The sequence below is a fragment of the Nuphar pumila genome, chromosome 16 (assembly GCF_984573655.1).
Source record: "Nuphar pumila chromosome 16, dmNupPumi1.hap1.1, whole genome shotgun sequence".
Lineage (NCBI taxonomy): Eukaryota > Viridiplantae > Streptophyta > Magnoliopsida > Nymphaeales > Nymphaeaceae > Nuphar > Nuphar pumila.
This window is the reverse complement of record NC_143264.1, coordinates 74,506,204-74,530,676: the sequence shown is the minus strand read 5'-3', so window position 1 is coordinate 74,530,676 and position 24,473 is coordinate 74,506,204. Positions and strand designations below refer to the sequence as shown.

Here is a 24,473-nt window from a genome sequence, read left to right as displayed (position 1 = left end):
TCGAAGAAAATCTTGATAAGCAAGGCATTCCATTGTAATTGTCTTACCATAGAGAAACATCCAAATATGAGAACTTACCTTGTAAATGGATTTGTAAATATTCAAACATCTTGTAACGCCTAAGGTTATATATAGTCAATGTTTTTTTTTTTTAATCTTTCCTTTGTTCCTGTTCTTTTTTAAGGCGGATGAACACCGTCAGCCGCATCCAATGTTTGCTAAAAATACGATGTCTTTTTCGTCCCGTGCGACGCGCTGGACGAGCCATCAAACATATACGCCGATATTTTTCAGATAAAATACAATTATTTCAAAAGTGTCGCACTAATTCCCCGCCGACACTTTTCCGAGAACCGAGAACCCACCAACGATTTCACCTCAGAATCAAGCCGAACCAATTCAAACCCATCTCAAGACTCTGACGGTTTCAGGCGAGGACCGGCCGCTTCTTCCCCTCTCTCCGGCCACCACCGGCGGTGCTCATGGCCGAGGAAGGAGGAGGAGAGGGAGAGGCAATGGCGGGTCTAGAGTGGGACGTGGACTTCGAGTCGGCGGTCTACCAAGACCTGGACCGCATAGAGGAAGCCATGAAGGCCAAAAGGGAGGCCACCCAACCGCAGCCGTGGCAGCCGGAGGCCCAGCTGGAGGACTACATGTTCGGTTTCTCTCCTCCGAGGGAGCTCTCTCAGAGCCTTCCCGCCGATCGGCGAGGTGGGTCGTCGCCGGTGAGGAATCCGGGACGTGGGTCCGATCGGGGGAGGAGGAATTCGCATGTGGGTGGTGGGGTTTATGGAGGAAAAGACGAGGAGATCCAGAATCTGAAGGTGGGTGTCTCGTTTAATGTGGAAATATTTTGTTTCGATAGCGAAAACGACGATACCAATAATTTCTTTTTCCACTGAAAAGAGAAGAGAAACTGTTGGTTTTGAACAAGGCCGTGATTTGCTAATGGCGGGTATAATTTTTTTTAATATGATGATCGTATTTATGTATATTTTAGACTTACATTGATGGGCATCTGGTCTTCCAAAAAAGAAAAACGATGGGCATCTGGTTTTCGGATGGAGCTGTTGATGGCTTGCATTTGGGTTTCGTATAATGCGCCATAACTCGTTTTAATTTGGGGGAGAATTTTTTGTCGGAGTGTTTCAATTGATGGGTTTTATTAGTTCCTTGGAAGTTGTTATTAGGAAGATTTGGATTCAAGTTTTTATTCATTGATGTTTATGCACGGGTTATTATTGAACTCGTATTCTACTATCGACGATTACGGAAATATCTTATGTGCTATGAAAGCAGATGTGTATATATGAACACGAATTGATATATCTGTGTTAGTTTCCATGGATGATTCTTGCATAGTTGCACACTTGCATCCCTTGGCTGGTATTTTGATTTTGAACAGTCACTAGTATTGCTTTGCGGCCTGTTCAACATGGACTCATCTTTGAAAAAAGACATAATAGGTTGCAAATTTTAATATCGAAGAGGATTATCGGAAATGTTGTTAATATCTGAATGCATTATTGAAAATGATTTTTCCTGTTCAGCACCATCTCCTTTTGTGTTTGATAGAGCTCAAGTTTGTCTCAAGATGGTTGTAGTTTTCATAATGGTTTTGGGGTGCTTCTTTGCCAATGATAGTTTTGTCCAAGTAAAATTTCTGCTCAAACTTGTCTATGTTTTAGCCAATTATGGTGCCCCACAAACATTCTGGTTAACATGCATGTACAGTTATCGGTTGGCAGGGTCCACAGGATGATTCAACATTCTCAGCATCAATACTTGCAATAGTATTAAAACTATATTCTAGTTGGTGACTCTCCATCCAAGAGCGTTGGCATTAATTATTTCCTTTTTATGCATAAAATTAAATTCTAGTTGTCAGTGCTGGTGTAATACGATCAACTATCATGTGTCAGTAATCTGTAGTATAAATAAGCTTTTATTTTTAGATTTTTGTTGCTTTTATTGTTGTTGAATTAAGGACATGTTCAAAACTCTGGCCATTTGGTTTTTCGAACTAGTCATATCATACTTGAAAATATACATTGCATGCCAAAGTTCGAGACTGAATTCAAAGTTCAGTTGTTTGCATGCCTAATCATGAATATGCTTGCTAACTAGCCTCGGCTCGTAACCATCGTGCATTTGGACTATGTCATAGCTGTCATTTGATTCCTATTGGAACAGTCTTCACTCAGCACCTCCTGCCAGTTGCTTAGATAATTGCTGCACAGTTATTTTCAGCTCAATATACTAGGCAATGTAATTTCATTTCATTAGGTTGTTAGACTTGGTCGAATATTCAGGCATTTACACATGCATGGTTTGGTTATATCTTGCTTGTGTATCCTTCACATTGATCTGCTGATGGCTGGTGTTATATATATATATATATATATATATATATATATATAGCAGGGTGGGGGACCCAACAAGAGAGCGAGAGGGAGCAGGGAGGGGGGATCGGCCCCTCCCACCCAACAAGAGAGCGAGAGGGAGCAGGGGGGGTTCTGTAATGAAATATGCGGAAAAGAAATGTATGTCCTACAATGGACATTCACACATAGAAATCAAAGAACAAGTCCAAAAGAGGACATACACAAAAGCCAAAAATGGCTTGAAAGCATAAAATCTTATAAATGCACTAAAGGGCTTGTAGAAGCCACACATTACAAAGGGGGAGACCCCACTTATTTATAGGCAAGAGAGGAGTGAGGGAGAGTTAGAGAAAAGCAAGAGAGAGGGACCATTGGGAGTCCCAACAAGGAGTCGTTGGGCTCCCAACGACTCTTTGTTGGGGCCCCCAATGGCTGTGCATTAAATGCACAAAAAAAAAATAAAAAAGACAAAAAGAAATGAAAAAAATAGAAAAGGAAAAAGGAAAAAAATAGAAAAAGACTAAAATGCCCCTATTGGACGAGTTACAGAATTACCCCTTATCGGGCAGAATATATTTATATATATATATATATATTACATATATATTTTAACACCCTCCCTCAAGCTTTACGGGGATACAACGAAAAGCTTGTTGAGAAGAAACATGAAACGAGGAGCAGCAAGAGCTTTGGTGAAGAAGTCCGCCAACTGGTACTCGGATGTGACGTAGGGCAGTGTAATGGTTCCTTTTAGGTATTCATCTCGAACATAGTGACAATCCATCTCAATATGTTTAGTACGCTCATGGAAGGTGTGGTTGCTTGCAATATAGATAGCACTCTTGTTATCACAACACATCTTCGAAGGAATTGAGATGACGATGCTCATATCACAGAGGAGACTTCTAAGCCACACAAGCTTCATGGTTGTAGTGGCCATTGCACGATATTCCGCTTCAGTTGAGGACAATGATACTTTATGCTGCTTCTTGCATCTCCAAGAAATCATAGAGTCACCTAGGAAAACACAAAAACCAGTGGTTGAGACTCTATCATTGGGATTTCCTCCCCAATCAGCATCTGTATAAGCAATTAAATCAAGTGATGATGAAGAGGAAAGAAAAACTCCCTTAGTTATGGTGTTTTTAATATATCTGACAATCCTTAAGACTGCACTCATGTGCACAGTTGTAGGTGCATGTTGAAATTGACTGACGGAATGAACTGCATGAGCTATGTCTGGCCGAGTGATGGATAAGTATGTCAGAGACCCAACGAGTTGACGGTAGGGAGTAGGATTCTCGAGAAGTGTCCCATCTTCCAGCCTTAGCTTTGCATTGATAACCTCAGGGGTTTCTGTCTTTTTATCATCCGAAATTCCAGACTTAGCACAAATGTCAGCAACAAGTTTCATCTGAGAGAGAATATACCCTCGGGGTGAATATGCAACTTCAATACCTAGAAAATATCTTAAGAAACCAAGGTCAGACATGTCAAAATTTTCTTTTAAAATTTTCTTAATATCATGGATTCCTTGCTCATCATTTCCAGTGATGATCATAGTAAAATAACTACAGAGGACCCTGCACTTTTCACAAATAACGCAGTGTCAGTATAACATGAACGGAAATTTAAGCTAGTCATTACATTGCTAAATCTGTCATGCCAAGCTTTTGGAGCTTGTTTTAACCCATATAGTGCCTTTTTTAGTTTAAGAACTTTGTTTTCACCAATAGATACTCCTGGTGGAGGATCCATATAGACCTCTTCACTTAGTTCGCCATTAAGAAATGCGTTCTTAACATCCAATTGATAGATAGGCCATTTTTTAATGGATGCAACCGCAATAAGAGTCCTAACACTAGTCATTCTAGCTACGGGAGCAAAGGTTTCCTCATAGTCTATTCCGTACTCTTGAGCATATCCTTTAGCTACCAACCTAGCTTTATACCGTTCTAATGACCCATCACTTTTAGTTTTAATTTTGAAGACCCATCTACATCCAATAGACTTCTTTCCAGTGGGTAATGAAGTTATTTCCCAAGTTTTAGCCTTTTCAAGGGCACTAAGTTCTAGTTTTATGGCTTCAACCCATTGAGGAATGTTTTTGGCTTCATTATAGTGTGATGGTTCATGACAAGAGTGTAATGCAATTAGACATGCCCTATACTTAGGTGTTAGGGATTCATAGGAAACAAACCTATTAGGAGGATTGGAGATTCGACTAGATCTCCTTAAAGAGGTTTCTTCTATGTTGGAACTTTGAGAATATTTTTCTAAAGCACTTATGGGAATTTCTTGACCACGCCTAGTATAGGTTTGAATTGACCTATTTTCAACATCATTACTTCCATTTTCATCATTACTAAGAGGAGTATCCTCTAAATCATTAAGAACATCCTCTACATGAGGAGTCACATCTTCTTGAGAGAGAAGATCAAATAAGAAAGCATATTCGCTTTCATCGCTATCTTTATTTTTCTCAAAACCGTTCTCATTTTCTAAAAAAGTAACATCTTTGGATACATATAGTTTGTTGCTTTTGGGATCGAAGCACCTAAAACCTTTTTTATTTTCTTCGTATCCTAAGAACACACATTCGATAGCTTTGGGAGATAGCTTATCTCTTTTATGTGTAAGGACAAAACACTTACACCCAAAAATTCTTAATCTATTAAAATCGGGTGTTCTTTCAAAAAGTTTTTCATATGGAGATATATTTTGAAGGGATGAGGATATCATTCTATTTATCAAATAAGTGGAGGTTAAGGCGGCTTCGGCCCAATAGCATTTTGGAATTTCTTTGGAAATGAGAAGGGTCCTAGTGGTTTCCAAAATGTGTCTGTGCTTTCTTTCGGCTAGACCGTTTTGTTAGGGAGTCTTAGGACATCATGACCTTTGATGACAAATTCCATTGGTTTCCAAATATTCTTGAAATTCATTTGATAGATATTCTCCACCGGAATCGGATCGAAGAATGGAGATATTAGTTGAAAATTGATTTTTGACAATCATATGAAATTTTTTAAAAAAGTTAGAAACTTCGGATTTTAAATTGAGAAAATAGATCCACACATATCGAGTGAAATCATCAATGAAAGTAACATAATATGAGTATCCTCCTTTTGATATGACCGGAGAAGGACCCCAAACATCCGAATGAATTAATTCAAAGGGTCTTTTTGACACAAATGTTCTTTTTGGAAAGGGGGTGGATTTCATTTTTCCAAAAATACAACTCTTGCAAACAAAATGTTTCTCATTACAAAATTTCTTTCCAAAAGGAAAGGAGTACATTTTTGAGAAGCTTGGATGTCCAAGTCTTTGATGCCAAGTTTCTATATTTTTATCTTGGACATGATTACAAAAAGAGTTGGTGGGAAGTTTCAAATTGGTCATGTAGTAGAGATCTCCCCTCCTATGGCCTTGCCCAATCCGCTTCCCGGACTGGAGATCCTGTATAAAGCAATCCTTGGTTGAGAAGGAGATTTCACATCCATGATCACATATTTGAGAGACAGATAAGAAATTTAAATTAAGTTGAGGTACTACTCTTACATTTGGCACAAAAAAATCTTTTGAAAAATCTAAGGTTCCAAAGCTTTTAACTTGTAAAGAGGTACCATCGGCGGTGGAGACAAAAGAATTTTTGGAGTTGCTATATACATTGGATAGTCCATTTTCAATAGGGGTCATATGAAAAGATGCTCCAGAGTCAAGAATCCAAGAAGGCGTACCTGGAGAAGAAGAAGAGGCAATGGCGGCTCCCGAAGTTGACGGCGATTTGAGTAGAATTTGAAGTGCTTCAGATAGTTGAGCAAGGGAGAATGACTCTTTCCCTTTCATTGGCTCCTCCTTCTTTTGGGGAATTTCTTCAATAGTAGCAACTTTACCTTTTGGAGGCTCATTTATCTTTGGACAATTAGGTCTTATATGACCCGGTTCTTGACAATGATGGCAAATAGCTTTCCTATAATTGCCATTATAGTTATTTTGCCTCCCAAAGTGTGGAGGCTTATATGCTTTCATATGATTGCCGGGTCTAGACACGGCAAGAACTTCATCTCCTCCCTTAATCATGCCAAGACGAGTTTCTTTTTGGCATATTTCGGCTATGGCATCTTCCAATGGAAGCGGTTTTGATCTATGAAGAAGGGAGAACCTTACTTGTTCATATTCGGGCCTAAGCCCATGTAAAAATTGGAAAAAGTGTTCTTTCTCCATTTGTTCTCTTCTCATTTCAACATCTTCACTTGATACCCATTTGGGTTCAAGAAGGGATAGCTCATCCCATAAAGGTCCAAGAGTACTATAGTAATCTCTTACACTCATTTCACCTTGCTTAATGGTACGATTTTTTTTGCTAAGCGGAATTTGGCAATGTTGGCGCAAATCTTTAGCTTCACGTTGTTCATGAACCATGCAAGAATTTTTGCATGCTTACTTTCCCAATCTTCTACCTTGGATTGGTGATCTTCAATAGCCTTCATGCGAGCACTTCCTTCTAGATCCTTTTCTTGATCACCATCTATTTTTGTAAGTTGAAGTTGAGGTTCCTTAATGGTGCCCATCACATATCCCCAAAGCTTTTTACCTTTGAGGTTGTTTTCCATGGCGGCGGCCCACATCATGTAGTTCGTACCGTTAAGCTTGAAGGAGAGATCAATCTTTTGTTCTCCTTCCATTATATAATCAAGAATGGAGGACAAACAAAAAGAGAGAGAAAACTAGACAACTAGCTATATGAAACAAGAGCACAACCAAGGCTCTGATACCATGCAATGAAATATGCGGAAAAGAAATGTATGTCCTACAATGGACATTCACACATAGAAATCAAAGAACAAGTCCAAAAGCGGACATACACAAAAGCCAAAAGTGGCTAGAAAGCATAAAATCTTATAAATGCACTAAAGGGCTTGTAGAAGCCACACATTACAAAGGGGAAGACCCCACTTATTTATAGGCAAGAGAGGAGTGAGGGAGAGTTAGAGAAAAGCAAGAGAGAGGGACCATTGGGAGTCCCAACAAGGAGTCGTTGGGCTCCCAACGGTCACAATTGTGACCGTTGGGGGCCCAACGACTCTTTGTTGGGCCCCCCAATGGCTGTGCATTAAATGCACAAAAAGAAAAATAAAAAAGACAAAAAGAAATGGAAAAAATAGAAAAGGAAAAAGGAAAAAATAGAAAAAGACTAAAATGCCCCTATTGGGCGAGTTACAGAATTACCCCTTATCGGGCAGAATATATTTATATATATATATAAATATATATTACATATATATTTTAACAGGTTCGGCCCCCCTCCTCTGCTGACCCAACAAGAGAGCGAGAGGGTACCTGCGACGAGGGAGAGGAGGAGGTGACGTCGGGCTCCCTTGCGAGACGTCGAGAGGAGAGGAGGCGAGCGAGAGAGTGGAGCTGCACGGGAGAGGAGAGGATTAGGGCAAAAAAAATTTGCCCTAATCCTCTTTCGTAGACCCTTTTGATCAGGCAACACATTTTTTTTTACGTTAAAAAATTGAACAAAAATGACCCTGGGTGTGTTGACCGCACCTAGGGTCATGTTGACCGCACCGGGTGCCGCACCCGCACATGCACCCACAGCGCGTCGCGTCGACGCGGGTGCGGCACCTGCTTTGTCGAGTCCCTCTGACTTAGCTCGATAGGGGTATTTTGGTCTTTTCACAGTATAATATAAGTTGTGTATAACTTATTTAGGTTTTTTATTTTCTTAATTTTTTCTTTTTTATTTTCTCCTTTGTTGGGACCATTGGGGGTCCCACTTGTATAGACGTTGGGGTCAATGACCGTTGGGGCTTCCCAACGTCTATCTATTAGGAGCCCCAATGATCCCCTCTTACTCTCTCTTCCATTATGTATATATAGGGGTTTCTCTCCTCATTCAATGGAGAAGAGAAGTTCTCACAGATTCTCTTAATAAAATTATTTATTTTGCCTTTTGGCATTACCCCATTTTGGGTTTATGTATTTGCACTTTATGTGCTTGTAATTTCCCCTTAATGGGTTTATGTATTTGCACTTTATGTGGTTGTGATTTCTTGTCTATTATTGGATATTCAAGTGTTATCACTTGTTATTTGTATTTTCGCCTATTTTCTTACATGGTATCAGAGTCCGATTGTGATAAAGCTATTCTTTCAGTATATCAGGAACCGTGTTATTCAAAATTTGAGAAGGTGGTGAAGTATTCGTTGCCTCTCCTTTCTTCTCTTCTCCTTGGATTTACTCGGTATGAATTTTACATTTCTTAAGTATTCATTTGTGTTATTTAGCTCATGCATTATGCATGAGAAAAACATCTATTTTTTTATCGTTATATATATATATACTCCTCTATGTTATTTCTTTTAAATTAAAATAACAACAAAATATATGCTTTGAAACTTTTAAAAAATGGTATTTTAATTATCGTTGAACTTGTTTTTCTTATTTTTTTGCTTATCTTAAGAAAACTAGATATATTATCGTGTTTGTGTAACGATCCCAACTCATACCCCTTGAAAATGCAGATTTTTTTTTTCTTTAAACCCATTGCAGAAATCTTCCCAAAGACTCGGGGCCTTTAAAGTTCCACTCCCAATTGGACAACCAAATACACCACAATAGAGCTTACACTTATCACTCATACCAAACCAAACCAAACCAAACCATTATTCATTTATTTGAAAGAAAAAATGTTTAAGCAATAATTGCAAGAGACATATCAGAGTTATTTAAATGACATAAAAGTAAATAATGAAAAACTGAGCCACACTGTTCCTCTGTAAACCGTCTAGAAAGAATGTGACTCGTAACTCTCCCAGCAACCAGTCGCTTTACTGATCACCTGCGACTGCAAAAAACCATACAAGTAGGGTGTCAAAACTGAAATCCTGAGCACAAATACTTCTAATAAAACAAGTGAGCATAACGAATACAAATAAGATTTCATGTAATCATTTAGAGAAAAGCAATTATGACAAACTTCATAATTTCAATTAAGCATTCATGCAATAGGGAATAATTTATAAGCATGAAGAATTATTAAGCAATAGCATGGATCACAATTTAAATAAGTAGGACATTTAGCATGCATTAGAAATTAAACCTCATGCATTCACCATCATGTAACGATTAAGGAAACGGGTAAAATATGTGTGTTCTAATGCTTAGTAGGAATATGCATGATTTATGTGCAATGTATGAACATTTCATTATCTTTCATTAAAATTTTTCTTTCCATATGCATGTCCTATTAAATGCATAGAATTTAAGTTCCTCTTTTTAATTATTGTTGCCCGCAGATACATCAAACAGGTAAAATCCCCGAGGTCAAGTTAGGTTCCCAGGATAGCTTAACACACAAGATGTATTTTATTATTTGGTTCTAAACTTAGCCCTCGATCGATATCAAGAATCAACACCATCCATCGAAACATTAGAAATCAACATCCAATATCGGGGATACCATGAAAATCAGCATCCCTTGGCGCCGCTTTCTTGGTATACCAAAACAACAGTTGTGTCTACACACCACACCCAGACAAAGTGGCAGACTCTCCTTAAAACCGTGGTCAGGAGAAAAATCTCAATATCGGGTTCAGGGGCAACAACAACGCACATGTAGTTTTTGTATCCTCACGTTTTTTCTAAAACCGCAATATCCAAAATTCTCACACTAAAAAAGGGACATCAAAGAAACATAAATTACACTGTTCTTTACTTTCTTTTTATCTTGTTATTAATTCATCTCTTTTATATTTACAAATCAATATGCAAAATTAATAACATAAGCTTGCAAATCAACATGCAACCATAAGCTCGCAAATCGGCATGCCACCTATGGCAACAATAGAAAACACAATTAAAACCATAATATAAATGTGATTTTTGTGATGCATTTAAACAATTAAAGAAAGAGCAACCAAAGCTCAAGGCTCTCCAGGCTTGTGATGATTCATTTAGACCATCGATGTATCATACGCAAAAACCATAACGACTTGCAATCATGCTTCCAAATGCATATTTATATATGTCAATTTAACCATGTACATGATATGTTACATTCATATGCATGTGTTCACCGTTCATGTGCATGTGCCTTTACAAAATCATTCCACATACATGCATTCACTCATGAATCATCTTAATTGGGACAAGTGAACAACTCATGCATTTATGTACATGCAAAACACACATCAATGCATGTATGCACATGCATTTGAAACAAACTTCATATAATTTGATGCTTAAGCATGTCACATCAAGTCAAAGCATATAAATAATTCCAAATCTTGACATGTCTCGAAAACCAAAATATATGCACACCACACATTCTGGAAAGTTATATGCATATTCAGAAATGCAAACATGTATCATGTGTATGCCACAAAAATATTCATAAGCGTGTCTTTGTTTAATTCGGATGCATACTCAAGTCAAATGCATACTTTTGTTCATGAACCAGTTTCAATTAAAATATGTGAACAGGCACGCCATGAGGTACGTGTCAAAATACATCAATTCCATGTATGCATATGCAAGCAACCTTGCACTAATGTCTTAATCAAGCATAACATGTCGATTCTAAGCACAAGAAAAATATCATTCTTTCCTTGATTCACCTCTAGTAAAACATGCATACAAGTATATAAGCATGCGAGTGCAATAACAATAAACTTTCATGATCCATGTTTTCAATACATGCACATGTCCATACATTCACATGCGTAGAAAGAAAAACTAAATCTTTAACACATGTAGATCAGGGGATAACATGAACACTTTTTATATGAGAATTTGTATATAGCCATATGCAATTTGCTGAATCAATGAACTTGAAAACAATTTTGCAAACCTAATCATCACTTAAGCATTGATCTTAACTGTGCCTAAAAAAAAAATCAGTTTTATAAGCATCGATCAAGTCATTCAAACCCAGCATGAACCCAATTCAAGAACGGAAAACGCAGATTAAGGTATATATATACAAGCATAAATCTTGATCATAACAAACATAAATAAATCTCGATTATAACCCAATATGAGTCCGTTTTTGTATAAAAACCTCATACACAAAATTTTTATGTGTAAAGAACAAAAAACACCCATATAAAAGAGGATCTATGAATCCTCATCCACGTAATCTAGAGTGAACACATAGAATCACTCTTTAACCATGGATTTGCACTAAATATTGCATGGAAATCGAATCGGTATTTGATTTCTCACATGGTTCAAAAGAAAGAACCCGTACCTCAGAATCGACGCTTGGGAAAAGCTCAGGGATGCTGATGGCGAGGAACGACTCAATCATGCATTGTTGGAGTGTCTGCCGAACATAGAAAGAATATCACATGAGGGAAACGACTAAAAGAAAGGAAAAGAGAAGCACGGGGAGGCTGCATGAGCGAGTTCGGCCACCAGGCGAGTCCGGACCTGCTATCCAACCCCACCATTGGGTTTTGAACTTGCAACGCCCCAATACAGGGTGACGAGCACCCACTCTTCCTGTCGGATTAACGGAGCCCCCATTTGTCGTCGCAAAGAGCAACATGTGTCGCCGCAGCCACTGTTGTGCACTGTGCCGCAGCTGTGCGCATCAAGTGCACGCAACTGCAACCACAAGTACTGCAGCCACGCGAACCATGTGCCGCAGCTGCAGCGCACTGCATGCCACGAGGATCGATCAGACGCTATGGTCCCCCCATTGGCTTTCCCGAAAAAAAATCCGGCAGATCCCTACCGGTTATACAACCATACCATGGGTTTCGAACTTGAAACACCTCAATACCAGGTGATGCGCACTAGCTGTCCTACCAGACAAGCAGAGTCCCTAGTTGGTCTCCCCGAAAGAGAATCAGGCAGAGGCATCGCCCCTGCCTGGCGGCCGGAAAAGAGAGGCGGCAGGGGCGTGCCCCTGCCTGCTGAAATTACAAAAGCGACAGGGGGCGAGTCCCTGCCTGTCCAGAATAGAGAGGCGGCAGGGGCATCGCCCCTGCCTGCCAAAAACTGAAAGGTGGCAGGGGCCAGCCAAAAACAGGAGGGCGGCAGGGGCGAGCCCTTGCCAACCAGAAAAGTGAGAGGCGGCAGGGGCATAACCTCTGCCTGCCGGAATCCCAAAGGCGGCAGGGGGCGAGCCTTTGCCCGTCAGCAACAGAAAGGGAGGGTGCGGCTCCCAGACGGGAAGAGGGACGGGCGAAGAAGATAGAGGTAGAAAAAGAAGAAGAACCAAGGAAGGAGAGTAGAAGAGAGGGAGGGTGTACCTGTGAGGTCCTCGGTGATGGCGGCGGCGTTGATCAGAACACGAGGGTGGGGGCGGCGTCGGCTCCCCTGAGAGGCGTTGGACACGAAATCATTGGCGTCGGGGGTTCGGTCGCACACCGGGTGTGATGAACGAGGAGGAGTCGAGAGGTGGAGGAGAGGGAAGAGTGCAGGGATGAGGGCTCCTCCCTCACCCTTGCGTGCTCTTAAAGGCACCGGGGGATGTAATTCGGGAAACCCCTTTGGGGTTTCCTTTTTCAGTCGAGGGGGAAAGAGGAGAGCGGCACAGGGGAGGAAGAGGGTTTTAAAAAAAACCCTCGCCCTGTTAAAATATATGTAATTCATATATATATATATATATAATACCCGATAGGGGTATTTCTGTCATTTCACAAGTACCCGATAGGGGTACTTATTTTTCTTAGTTTATTTTTCTCTTTATTTTTTGTAAAATGTATTTTTTATTTTTTGTTTTTTGCTCACTAAAAGGGGGCCCCACCATGTAGTCGATGGGGCCTCCAACGGTCACATTAGTGACTGTTGGGGGCTCCCAACGACTACATGGGGAGCCCCCTAGGTGGCTCTCCTTTTAAGGCCTCTTGGCCCTCTCCCTCTCCTTCTCTTGTGTATAAATAGGGGTGTTCCCCTCTTGTATTTCTTACTCTTGAGAGCTCTCTCTCTTTCAATAAGAGGCATTTATATTTTTATGTTGTGTTGTCTCTTGTGGGTTTGGGTATTAGCCCCTCTTTGTTTGTTCATTAGTAGATGTTGTAAGTGCCTAGTGCACTCTTTGCTTTTCCGCATATTTCATTACATGGTATCAGAGCCTTGTGTATGCTCTTCTTTTTTAATATAGCTAGTGGTGTAGCTATATTTGTTTTTTCTCTCTCCTTGATATTCTCTTGTAAGTGGTTGTTATGGAAGGAGAACAAAAGATTGATCTCTCCTTCAAGCTCAATGGTTCCAACTACATGATGTGGGCCGCCGCCATGAAAAACAACCTCAAAGGGAAAAAGCTTTGGGGATACGTTATGGGCACCATTCCGGAACCACAACTCCAACTAACTAAGATGGAAGGCGATCAAGAAAAAGCTCTTGAAGGTGATGCCCGCATAAAGGCCATTGAAGATCACCAATCTAAAATAGAAGATTGGGAGAGTAAGCATGCCAAGATTCTTGCTTGGTTCATGAATAATGTGGAGCTCAAGATTTGCGCCAACATTGCCAAATTTAGGATGGCAAATGAAGCATGGTTCTTCATGAAAGGTATGTTTACACAAAAAGACCTTGCTCGTCAATTCTTTCTTCAAGAAAAAATCCGGACTATCAAGCAAGGAGAAATGAGTGTTAGGGATTACTTTAGCACTCTTGGCCCTCTATGGGATGAGCTATCCTTACTAGAACCAAAATGGGTTTCTAGTATAGATGTGGAATTAAGGAGAGAACAAATGGAAAAAGAACACTTTTTCCAATTTTTACATGGGCTTAGGCCCGAATATGAACAAGTGAGATCCTCCCTCCTACATAGATCAAAGCCTCTTCCCTTGGAAGATGCCATAGCCGAAATATGCCAAGAAGAAACCCGTCTTGGCATGATTAAAGGAGGAAATGATGTCTTGGTCGTATCCAAACCCGGCAACCATATGAAAACCTACAAACCTCCTCATTTTGGAAGACAAAATAACTATAATGGCAACTATAGAAAAGCCATTTGCCATCATTGTCAAGAACCGGGTCATATAAGACCTAATTGCCCTAAGTTGAATGAAGCACCAAAAAATAAAGTTGCTTCCGTCGAAGAAGCTACTCAAAAGAAGGAGGAAGGAATCAAAGGAACGGACTCTTTTTCTCTTGCTCAACTATCGGAGGCACTACAAACTCTACTCAAGATTCCATCAACTTCGGGTGCCGCCGTAGCTTCCTCCTCTCCTCCAGGTATGTCGTCTTGGATCCTTGACTCTGGAGCTTCCTTTCATATGACCCTCCTTGAAAATGAGCTTTCCGATTTATGTAATAACTTTAAAAACTCCTATTTTCAACTGCCGATGGTACATCTTTACAAGTTAAAAGTCTTGGAACCTTAAACTTTTCAAAAGACTTCTTTGTGCCAAACATGAGAGTTGTACCTCAACTTAATTTAAATCTCCTCTCTGTTGCTCAAATATGCGATCATGGATGTAAAATCTCCTTCTCAACTAAGGATTGCTCTATACAGGATCTCCGGTCCGGGAAGCTGATTGGGCAAGGCCATAGAAGGGGAGATCTCTATTACATGAGCAACTTGAAACTCCCCGTTAACTCTTTTTGTAACCATGTCCAAGATAAAAATATTGATATTTGGCATCAAAGACTTGGACATCCAAGTTTCTCAAAAATGTACTCCTTTCCATTTGGAAAGAAATTTTGTAATGAGAAACATTTTGTTTGCAAGAATTGTATTTTTGGCAAAATGAAATCTACTCCTTTTCCAAACCGGACTTTTGTATCCAAAAGACCTTTTGAGTTAGTCCATTCGGACGTTTGGGGCCCTTCCCCCGTCATGTCTAAAGGAGGGTACTCCTATTATGTCACTTTCATCGATGACTATACTAGGTATGTATGGATCTACTTTCTCAATTTAAAATCCGAAGTCTTTGAGTTTTTTAAAAAATTTCATATGATAGTTAAAAATCAATTTTCAAGTAATATCTCTACTCTTAGATCCGATTCGGGCGGAGAATATTTATCAAATGAATTTCAAAACTATTTAGAAGTAAATGGGATTTGTCATCAAAGATCGTGTCCTAGGACTCCTCAACAAAACGGATTGGCCGAAAGAAAGCATAGACATATCATGGAAACCACTAGGACACTCCTTATTTCCAAAGAAATTCCAAAGAATTTTTGGGCCGAAGCGGCCTTAACCTCAACTTATTTAATAAATAGAATGATATCTTCATCCTTACAAAATACATCTCCATACGAAAAACTATTTGAAAGAACACCTGACTTCAATAGATTAAGAGTGTTTGGATGTAAATGTTTTGTCCTTACTCATAAACAGGACAAATTATCTCCTAAAGCTATTGAATGTGTCTTCTTGGGTTATGGAGAAAATCAAAAGGGTTTTAGATGTTTTGACTTGAAAAATAACAAACTCTATGTATCCAAAGATGTAACATTTTTGGAAAATGAAAATGGTTTTGTGAAAACTAAAGATATTGACGAAAGTGAATATACTTTTTTATTTGATCTTCTATCTCAAGAAGATGAGACTCCTCAAGAAGAGGAAATCTCTAATGAGTCTTTGAATGACCTAGAGGAAATCCCTCTTGATAATGCTGTAGATGAGAATAATAGACCAATCCAAACATATGTTAGGCGTGGTCAACAAACTCAGATAAGTGCCTTAGAAAAATACTCTCAAGGATCCGACATTGAAGAAACATCTTTAAGGAGATCCAGTCGGATCTCCAATCCTCCAAATAGGTTTGTTTCCTATGAGTCCCTAACTCCTAGATATAGAGCATGTCTAATTGCATTACATTCATTTCATGAACCTTCACACTATAATGAGGCCAAAAATATTCCCCAATGGGTTGAAGCCATGAACTTAGAGCTTAGTGCCCTTGAAAAAGCAAAAACTTGGGAAATAACTTCGTTACCCACTGGAAAGAAGTCAATAGGATGTAGATGGGTCTTCAAAATTAAAACCAAGAGTGATGGTTCATTAGAACGTTATAAAGCACGATTAGTAGCTAAAGGATATGCTCAGGAATATGGTATAGATTATGAAGAAACCTTCGCACCTGTTGCTAGAATGACTAGTGTTAGGACTCTTATTGCTATTGCGTCTGTAAAGAAATGGCCTATCTATCAACTTGATGTTAAGAATGCATTTCTAAATGGCGAATTAAATGAAGAAGTTTACATGGATCCCCCACCAGGAGTATGTATTGGTAAAAATAAAATTCTTAAACTTAAAAAGGCATTATATGGTTTAAAACAAGCTCCAAAGGCTTGGCATGATAGATTTAGTAATGTAATGACAAGTTTAAATTTTCGTTCATGTTATACTGACACTGCTTTGTTTGTGAAAAGTGCAGGGTCTTCTGTAGTTATTTTACTACTTTATGTTGATGATATGATCATCACAGGAAGTGATGAGCAAGGCATTAATGATATTAAAAAGGTTTTGAAAGAAAATTTTGATATGTCTGACCTTGGTTTCTTAAGATATTTTTTAGGAATTGAAGTGGCGTACTCTCCTCGAGGGTACATTCTCTCTCAGATGAAACTTGCTGCTGACATCTGTTCCAAATCGGGTATCTCCGATGACAAGAAGACAGAAACCCCAGAAGTCATCAATGCAAAATTAAGGTTGGAAGATTGAACACCTCTCGAGGATCCTACTCCCTACCGGCAACTTGTTGGGTCTCTAACCTACCTATCCATCACACGGCCAGACATTGCTCATGCCGTCCACTCTGTCAGTCAGTTTCAACATGCACCTACAATCGTGCACATGAGTGCAGTCTTAAGGATTGTCAGATATATCAAAAATACCATAACCAAGGGAGTTTTTCTTTCTTCTGCCTCGTCACTTGATTTAATTGCTTATACTGATGCAGATTGGGGAGGAAATCCCAATGACCGTGTCTCAACTACCGGTTTTTGTGTTTTCTTAGGTGACTCTATGATTTCGTGGAGATGCAAGAAGCAACACAAAGTATCATTGTCCTCAACGGAAGCAGAATATCGTGCTATGGCCACTACAACCATGGAACTTGTGTGGCTAAGAAGCCTCCTCAGTGATATGGGCATTGTCATCTCTACTCCTTCGAAGATGTGTTGTGACAACAAAAGCGCAATCTATATTGCAAGCAATCACACCTTCCATGAGCGTACTAAACATATTGAGATGGACTGCCATTACGTTCGGGATGAATACCTAAGAGGAACTATAGCACTACCTTACGTCACATCAGAGTACCAGTTGGCAGACTTCTTCACTAAGGCTCTTGCGGCTCCTCGGTTTTTGTTTCTCCTTAACAAGCTTTCGGTTATATCCCCGTAAAGCTTGAGGGAGGGTGTTAAAATATATGTAATTCATATATATATATATTTATATATATATATATATAATACCCGATAGGGGTATTTCTGTCATTTCACAAGTACCCGATAGGGGTACTTGTTTTTCTTAGTTTATTTTTCTCTTTATTTTTTGTAAAATGTATTTTTTGTTTTTTGCTCACTAAAAGGGGGCCCCACCATGTAGTCGATGGGGCCTCCAACGGTCACATTAGTGACCGTTGGGGGCTCCCAACGACTACATGGGGAGCCCCCTAGGTGGCTCTCCTTTTAAGGCCTCTTGGCCCTCTCCCTCTCCTTCTCTTGTGTATAAATAGGGGTGCTCCCCTCTTGTATTTCTTACTCTTGAGAGCTCTCTTTCTTTCAATAAGAGGCATTTATATTTTTATGTTGTGTTGTCTCTTGTGGGTTTGGGTATTAGCCCCTCTTTGTTTGTTCATTAGTAGATGTTGTAAGTGCCTAGTGCACTCTTTGCTTTTCCGCATATTTCATTACACGCCCCCCTCTGTGTTGGGTGTTATAACCCTAATGGGTTATCGGATCCGACCCGGGTTCGAAAAAATTTTACGATGTTTTTCATGAGTTTACAGTTTGAATCTTGAAAATTTTCAAAACTTGCTTTAATATATATATATATATATATATATATATATATAATCATGTATTATTGACCTTAGATGGTTCATCAATCATGTTCATATCTTAAAATAATTTGATAATAATGTTGTATTTCACAAAGTATAATCTTACTTGAACTTGTGTGTATAACAATAATAATGTAATCTTGACCTTGTTATTATTAAATCAGAGATGTTTGTTGGGATGAGTTATGTCCACCTCGTGTTATGCCATTTTAGATTGTCAACTTGTAGTTTGACTCTAACTGATAGTTATGTGATCTCTGAGTGTGTTGTATCACTCATGTGTTCTTTACCCGTTGATTTTATTATGGATGCTTTTAATTATGTTTATCTGTGATGACTATCTATTTTTTTGAAACTATGGTATTTCAAAATGTGGTTAAAATTGATAATGACTGTATTAATGTGTTTTCATTACAAGCTTTTTTACCTCGGTTGTTTTTTTATGTCTCTTATCTAAGTGTCATTATATATAGACAAAAGATGTTTATTCACACATTCGTGTGTGATTTTTAGCTCATTGTTAGCTTTGTACTCTTGCTCTAGTAGTTGATACACTTGTTTTAAGTGTCATTATATGTAGACAAGAGATGTTGATTCACACCTTCGTGTATGATTTTTAGCTCATTGTTGGCTTTGTTACTCTTGTTCTAGTTGCTGATATACTTGATTTTGAGTGTCACTATATATAGACAAGATATATTTATTCACACTTTCGTGTGTGATTTTTATCCCATTGTTGGCTTTGTGCTCTTATTCTAGTCGCTGATGCACTCGTTTCAAGTGTCATTATATGTAGATAAAATGTGTTTTTACACACCTTCGTGTGTGTCTTTGGCCCTTTAGTGGCATGTTGTTTATGCTCTTGGGCTAGTCGCTGATACACTTGATATTTGAGGTTTGGAGGACTATGAGGTAATTGTTTGTGATGGTTAAACCGATGCTCTAATTTACTCATTCAAATGTTTGAGAATTTTTAATCTATTCAAAATTGTCTAACTTATCTTCTCTTCTATGAGAAATGATTGATTGAAATAATTTCATGCATCTTGCATTGTATTATTGTAGTTTGCAAAATATCACTTCTTGATATTTGTGAGAATGTAATTTTTCGCAAATTGGTGTTAATTTGTAAATAACATTTTACAAGATTTTTAAAATCTCTCTTTGAAATGTATAAACTTTTACTTCTTATTTCAATGAAAGATGTTTATAGATAAAGCTTTTTCGCATACTCATATTATGAGTCTTCTTGTGTACCCCCTTGAGGTTTTTGTGAGTATGTTCCTTAAATAAATACTTGAGTATTGTTATAACTCAAGGTACTTGTGCATTTTATTGATAACAATAGTTATCTTTTTATTATTGTTTCATGTGCATTAAAAATGCTTTAATTGCATGATGCATATATGTGTTCACATAATTGTATGCATAAAGTTAATTAGCTCTTTCTAAATCTTTTATAATGCTTACTCTCTTTCAATAAAGAACTTCTTTTTATGCCTTTGTGCATGTTTGCTCCTTTGTGAGCAGTTTCTTGTGCCTTTGTGTATATATCTTTCTTTAAGAATATATCAAGTTTATCAAGTTGTCTTTGAGCTTGATTCTCTTAACGATATTTTCACATGGTGTTTGATTGAAGTGAGTAGAATATTTTTATGCATCATCGTTTTGTCTCTTTTTTGAATCATGTTTTATGCGTGATCAATGCTATGGCTTCTTGAAAAATGAGTTGACTCAATATATTTTGTTTTTAAATTATATTCGGCAAAGATATTTTTCTTGTATACTTGGAGCTCTCTGGTTTGTTCTACAGGTTCTTAAAGATGAGATGGAAGAGTACATTTGATACATCATGGTGATAGTCAATGAAGGTGCTTGGGGATGATTACTATTAAAAACAGTTGAAGGTTGACATTTGCAAAATTCTCTAATATGCTATAAAGATGGCGATTTCCATTGAAGATTCTTGAAGACTTGCAATCCTTCCTTTTGTATTTTCAAACTTTTCGTTATCTCCACGTAAAGTTTGAGGGAGCGTGTTAAAAATATATTTATATGTATCATATATGTATATATATACATGCGTATATATATGTATGTATGTATTTTTCTGTTTTATCCAAAATACCTGATAGGGGTATTTTGGTCTTTTCACAATATAATATAAGTTGTGTAAACTTATTTAGGTTTTTTATTTTCTTAATTTTTTTATTTCTTTTTTTTTTATTTTCCCCTTTATTGGGACCATTGGGGCCTCACTTGTATAGACATTGGGGACCCCAATGTCTATCTATTGGCAGCCTCGGTGACCTCCTCTTACTCTCTCTTCCATTATGTATATATAGGGGTTTCTCCCCTCATTCAATGGAGAAGTTCTCACACATTCTCTTAATAAAATTATTTCTTTTGCCTTTTGGCATTACCCCATTGTGGGTTTATGTATTTGCACTTTATGTGCTTGTAATTTTCCTTTAGTGGGTTTGTGTATTTGCACTTTATGTGCTTGTGATTTCTTGTTCATTATTGGACCTTCAAGTGTTATCACTTGTTATTTGTATTTTCGCCTATTTCCTTAGAGGCTGGTTTACATGTTTGTACTTGTATCTATTTTGTGCACCTTATCCTTGCTGTAATTTGGCTTCTTGTCTTTGAATAGATCTAACCTCAATTAGTGAAATATCTCTATCGAATTGTCTTTGACTTGGTTTGTGTCTTTTAAAATTCTTGACTATATCTAACTTGTCTCTTGCTTTTTGTTTCAGAAAGGGTTGAAAAGCTTACATGAGAAACTTGTATATCAGGTATGCCAAACGTGGTTGCATGTGATCATGATGGAATTTGATTGTTTAGGCATTGCCTTGAACTGCTTATTTGATAATTAATGTGCCATATCACTTTTTCTTTTTAACAATGTTGATATGTCACACTCTTAAATGTATTTCTTAAGTATTCATCTTATGCTTTGAAAATGTGCTATCATGTTCTTTACCATTGCCATCAAATCATTGTTACTATGTTTTATTAAAAAAACAGTGTTATCATGTCCTGTTCCATGAGTTTACTTTATGCATCCTAAATGTTTGGTTATTAGGGCTACTTATTCCAAAAAGCCTGGTTATAATTGAATTTTTCTGTTTTTTTGTCCTTCATGCTCATTTCATAATGTGAGTGGCTGTGTGGTAATTGTAATTTGGTTATCCCTAGAGAGTGACCTGTCAAAGAAGAGATTGACTATACAAAATGCTTTGCATCATAAGTTAGCTGATATGTAACTACCCTGAAAAAAATGTCTAGAATCACCAACTTTCTAATTTCACTTGCATGACATAGGCATTAAATCAAACAAATTATTTAAGTTGCCTTTGATACTGCAATTGTTATTATTACTACTAAATTCACTGTGTAGGCATAATTCAAGCACAAAATTTTTTAAGTGGCCTTGGCTGCTGCAACTTCTATTATTCGATGAAGTAAATATATTCCTTCTGTTCTTTTTTCTCAAAAAATGGTTTGGATAGAGGTGGAGCTTTTTCCTTAAGTGAATATGTTCAGAATTATAGATGATTTACACTGCTAATTGTATTGTATCAATTTCTCAGAGTGATTTTTACAACAGGTTTAACCACTATGACTTCCTTGCAGTTATTACATCATCCTTTGTTTAAGTTGGTATTCTTAAATAAGTGCTATTTGCAAATGCACTTCCAGGAACACGAATGCTCAGAGTTATTAAAAGATAGGGGCAGGAAAGACCAACAACTTAAGAATGCTCTTGCGCAAATTGCTGGAAAAGATGTTGAAATCCAACGCTTGAAGCAGACATGCTTGTGAGTAAAACTGCTTCTCCTCTTGGTGGTCATTATTTCCTTGGGCATTTTTACTAAATACTTAAAGGAGTTTTTTCATACAAAGTTTCTTTCAAGTGTCACCATGGGATGGGCAAATATGTTTTTATTGTGTAGTTGGTCTAAAAGAATACAGTTCATGTGGCTTCTCTGTTCTTATGTGGAGGTTATAATATCTTTTTTTTTATGTTTATCATGCCTTTTGTGATGGTAGCTTAGTGTTTATGTTAAGCTTTAAATAAGTGTTGAAGTTACTATGGCTTCTCAAGGCATCTGCAATTAGCAGCCACTAAATGAAATATCCACAAGCTACTCATTAGTGCCATAATTGATAGGTGGCAAGGTCAAAATATTTAGACATAGTACTCTGCTAAACATTGATTTATACGGGTACTTACATGGACTTACTTTTCATTGTCACAAATCTTCTTTCTTATATTTTCTTTAGATTTTCATCAGATCATTTTCTTTGTACTTCATATGTTTTTCACTTTTTCTGAGCACATGGGAAAAATGGCCAGTGATGAATCTTTCTTGGATGGACTGAGATAGGAACTTCTTGTAACTTCCGCAACTCTATTCTTTGACTCTTTTATTGTATGGGAACGTGGCACTTTTCTTTTCCTCTTCCCTTTTTTCTATAAAAGTTTACTTTTCTAAGAGGAGAAAAAATTAACTGTCATGATAGTCATAGACTCTATCTTTTCATCAAACTATGCAATCAAATTGACATTGATTGGGCACTAACAGACGTCAAGAACCATTGGTTGAAGAACATGTTTCTCTGCCACATGATCATACAGTGAACTCTTCCCAAGGGAAAGAGCTTGGATATCCTAATTTTGATACTAGCACATTGAGCTCCCAATGGACCAGAGGAAGGGCATCTAAAAGATTACTTAGGGATACCAGCAACTTACCCACGCCATTGGAGAAACCTTCTTTGAGACAGTTGGAGAATCGTGATCCGAGCAAACAAAGTATTCCACCTAATGGCTCATCTATGGTTTCAGATCTCAAGGCCCGCCTCTCAGTTGATGGTGGTGAGATATAATGCTTGATTGAAGGATATCTTGTTCCTTTCTTTTTTCAAAATATGTTCCACATGAATGAAATATTATTTTGGAATTGGTTTAAATTTTGAACTATCTGTTACCTTTCGTTTTTTGTAGCTTCAACTGCTGGGAGCCATCACAAGTCTTCCATGCAGGTAAAACTGAAATTGTATGCTCTAGTATTGTGTTCCAATTCCATATTAATCAATTAGGTGTGTTGGTTACTTGGAGTTGATTTAACAGACTGGGGATCTACTAAGGTTGTTTGCTTACAGGTAGAGGAAATTGTCTGCCGGGAGACAACTGCAAAACCAAAATGTAACACAAGTGTAGGAATTCAAACAGATCCTTCCAATGGTTCTGATCATACTATCAAGAGGGAAGACCGAATTGAACAGCACACCCTTTCAGACAAGATGATTGAAATCTGGAAGCCTGAAATTGGAAAAAGTTCAGGGCAGAAGCTGGTCAGGAAGTTGTTTGCAGCTTGTGCATCTGACCTCTTTTTATTATTCGGATTCATGGGCATGGCCTCCAAAACTGCTTCAGATTCTCTGGCAGAAGAAAATTGTTCTAGTATGATTCCTAATTGCAATGATCGTGTGCCATCCATTCAAGATACTGCAGCTGCAAAAGTGGGCTGCCTTTATTTGATTCTGACAAAGGTATTCTTTCATTCCCTGCATTTGTTCATCTTTGCATTATCTATATTTTAACAGCATGTTCTGTGAATATTATTTTGCAATTGGTAAAGTTATAATACCTCTTAGGAGACTTGTTCCTTTTAGGGGACTACCAGTTCATAGGCCTTGGTTTCCTGGACCCCAGATGGCAAAGATTTGCTGAAATGTGATTGAAGGGGAACAAATGCCTGTCTTCTGTTCTATCATTGAAGAGTTAATGGGACAGTAGGTGTTCTTCTCAAAGTCTTGTCTGTGTGCTCCATTCAATGTATGTGAACAGGGTGCGAGTATATTTTGGACAAGACATAACTTTGTTGATGGTGGTTGTCTAGGTCATTTATTGTCTGAAGCATTTCGACGTCCACGTATTGAAAGTACTTGTTGATGAAGTCTCTGCTTCTTTTGCCAAAGGCAATTTCTTAATGATAAAATTGCCATGGAATATGTTTCCTTGGAACTGCAAATGGTCGATTTTCTAAATGCACCACCTTTATTGCCATGATCAATATGATTATTCATAGCG

At 38.0% G+C, this 24,473-nt stretch overlaps 1 protein-coding gene across 1 annotated transcript in view; it reads left to right on the top strand.

Annotated features, from left to right (window-relative positions):
* The first annotated feature begins 417 nt into the window (after positions 1-417).
* The window catches only part of SUV2 (protein dimerization), a 60,908-nt gene continuing 36,852 nt past the window's right edge, over positions 418-24,473 (top strand). The window contains exons 1-6 of the mRNA XM_089991157.1: positions 418-824; positions 21,130-21,168; positions 22,076-22,194; positions 22,963-23,255; positions 23,385-23,422; positions 23,543-23,932. Coding sequence (XP_089847283.1) covers positions 483-824; positions 21,130-21,168; positions 22,076-22,194; positions 22,963-23,255; positions 23,385-23,422; positions 23,543-23,932 — 1,221 coding nt within the window. The 5' untranslated portion in view covers positions 418-482. The remainder of the gene's footprint in view (positions 825-21,129; positions 21,169-22,075; positions 22,195-22,962; positions 23,256-23,384; positions 23,423-23,542; positions 23,933-24,473) is intronic.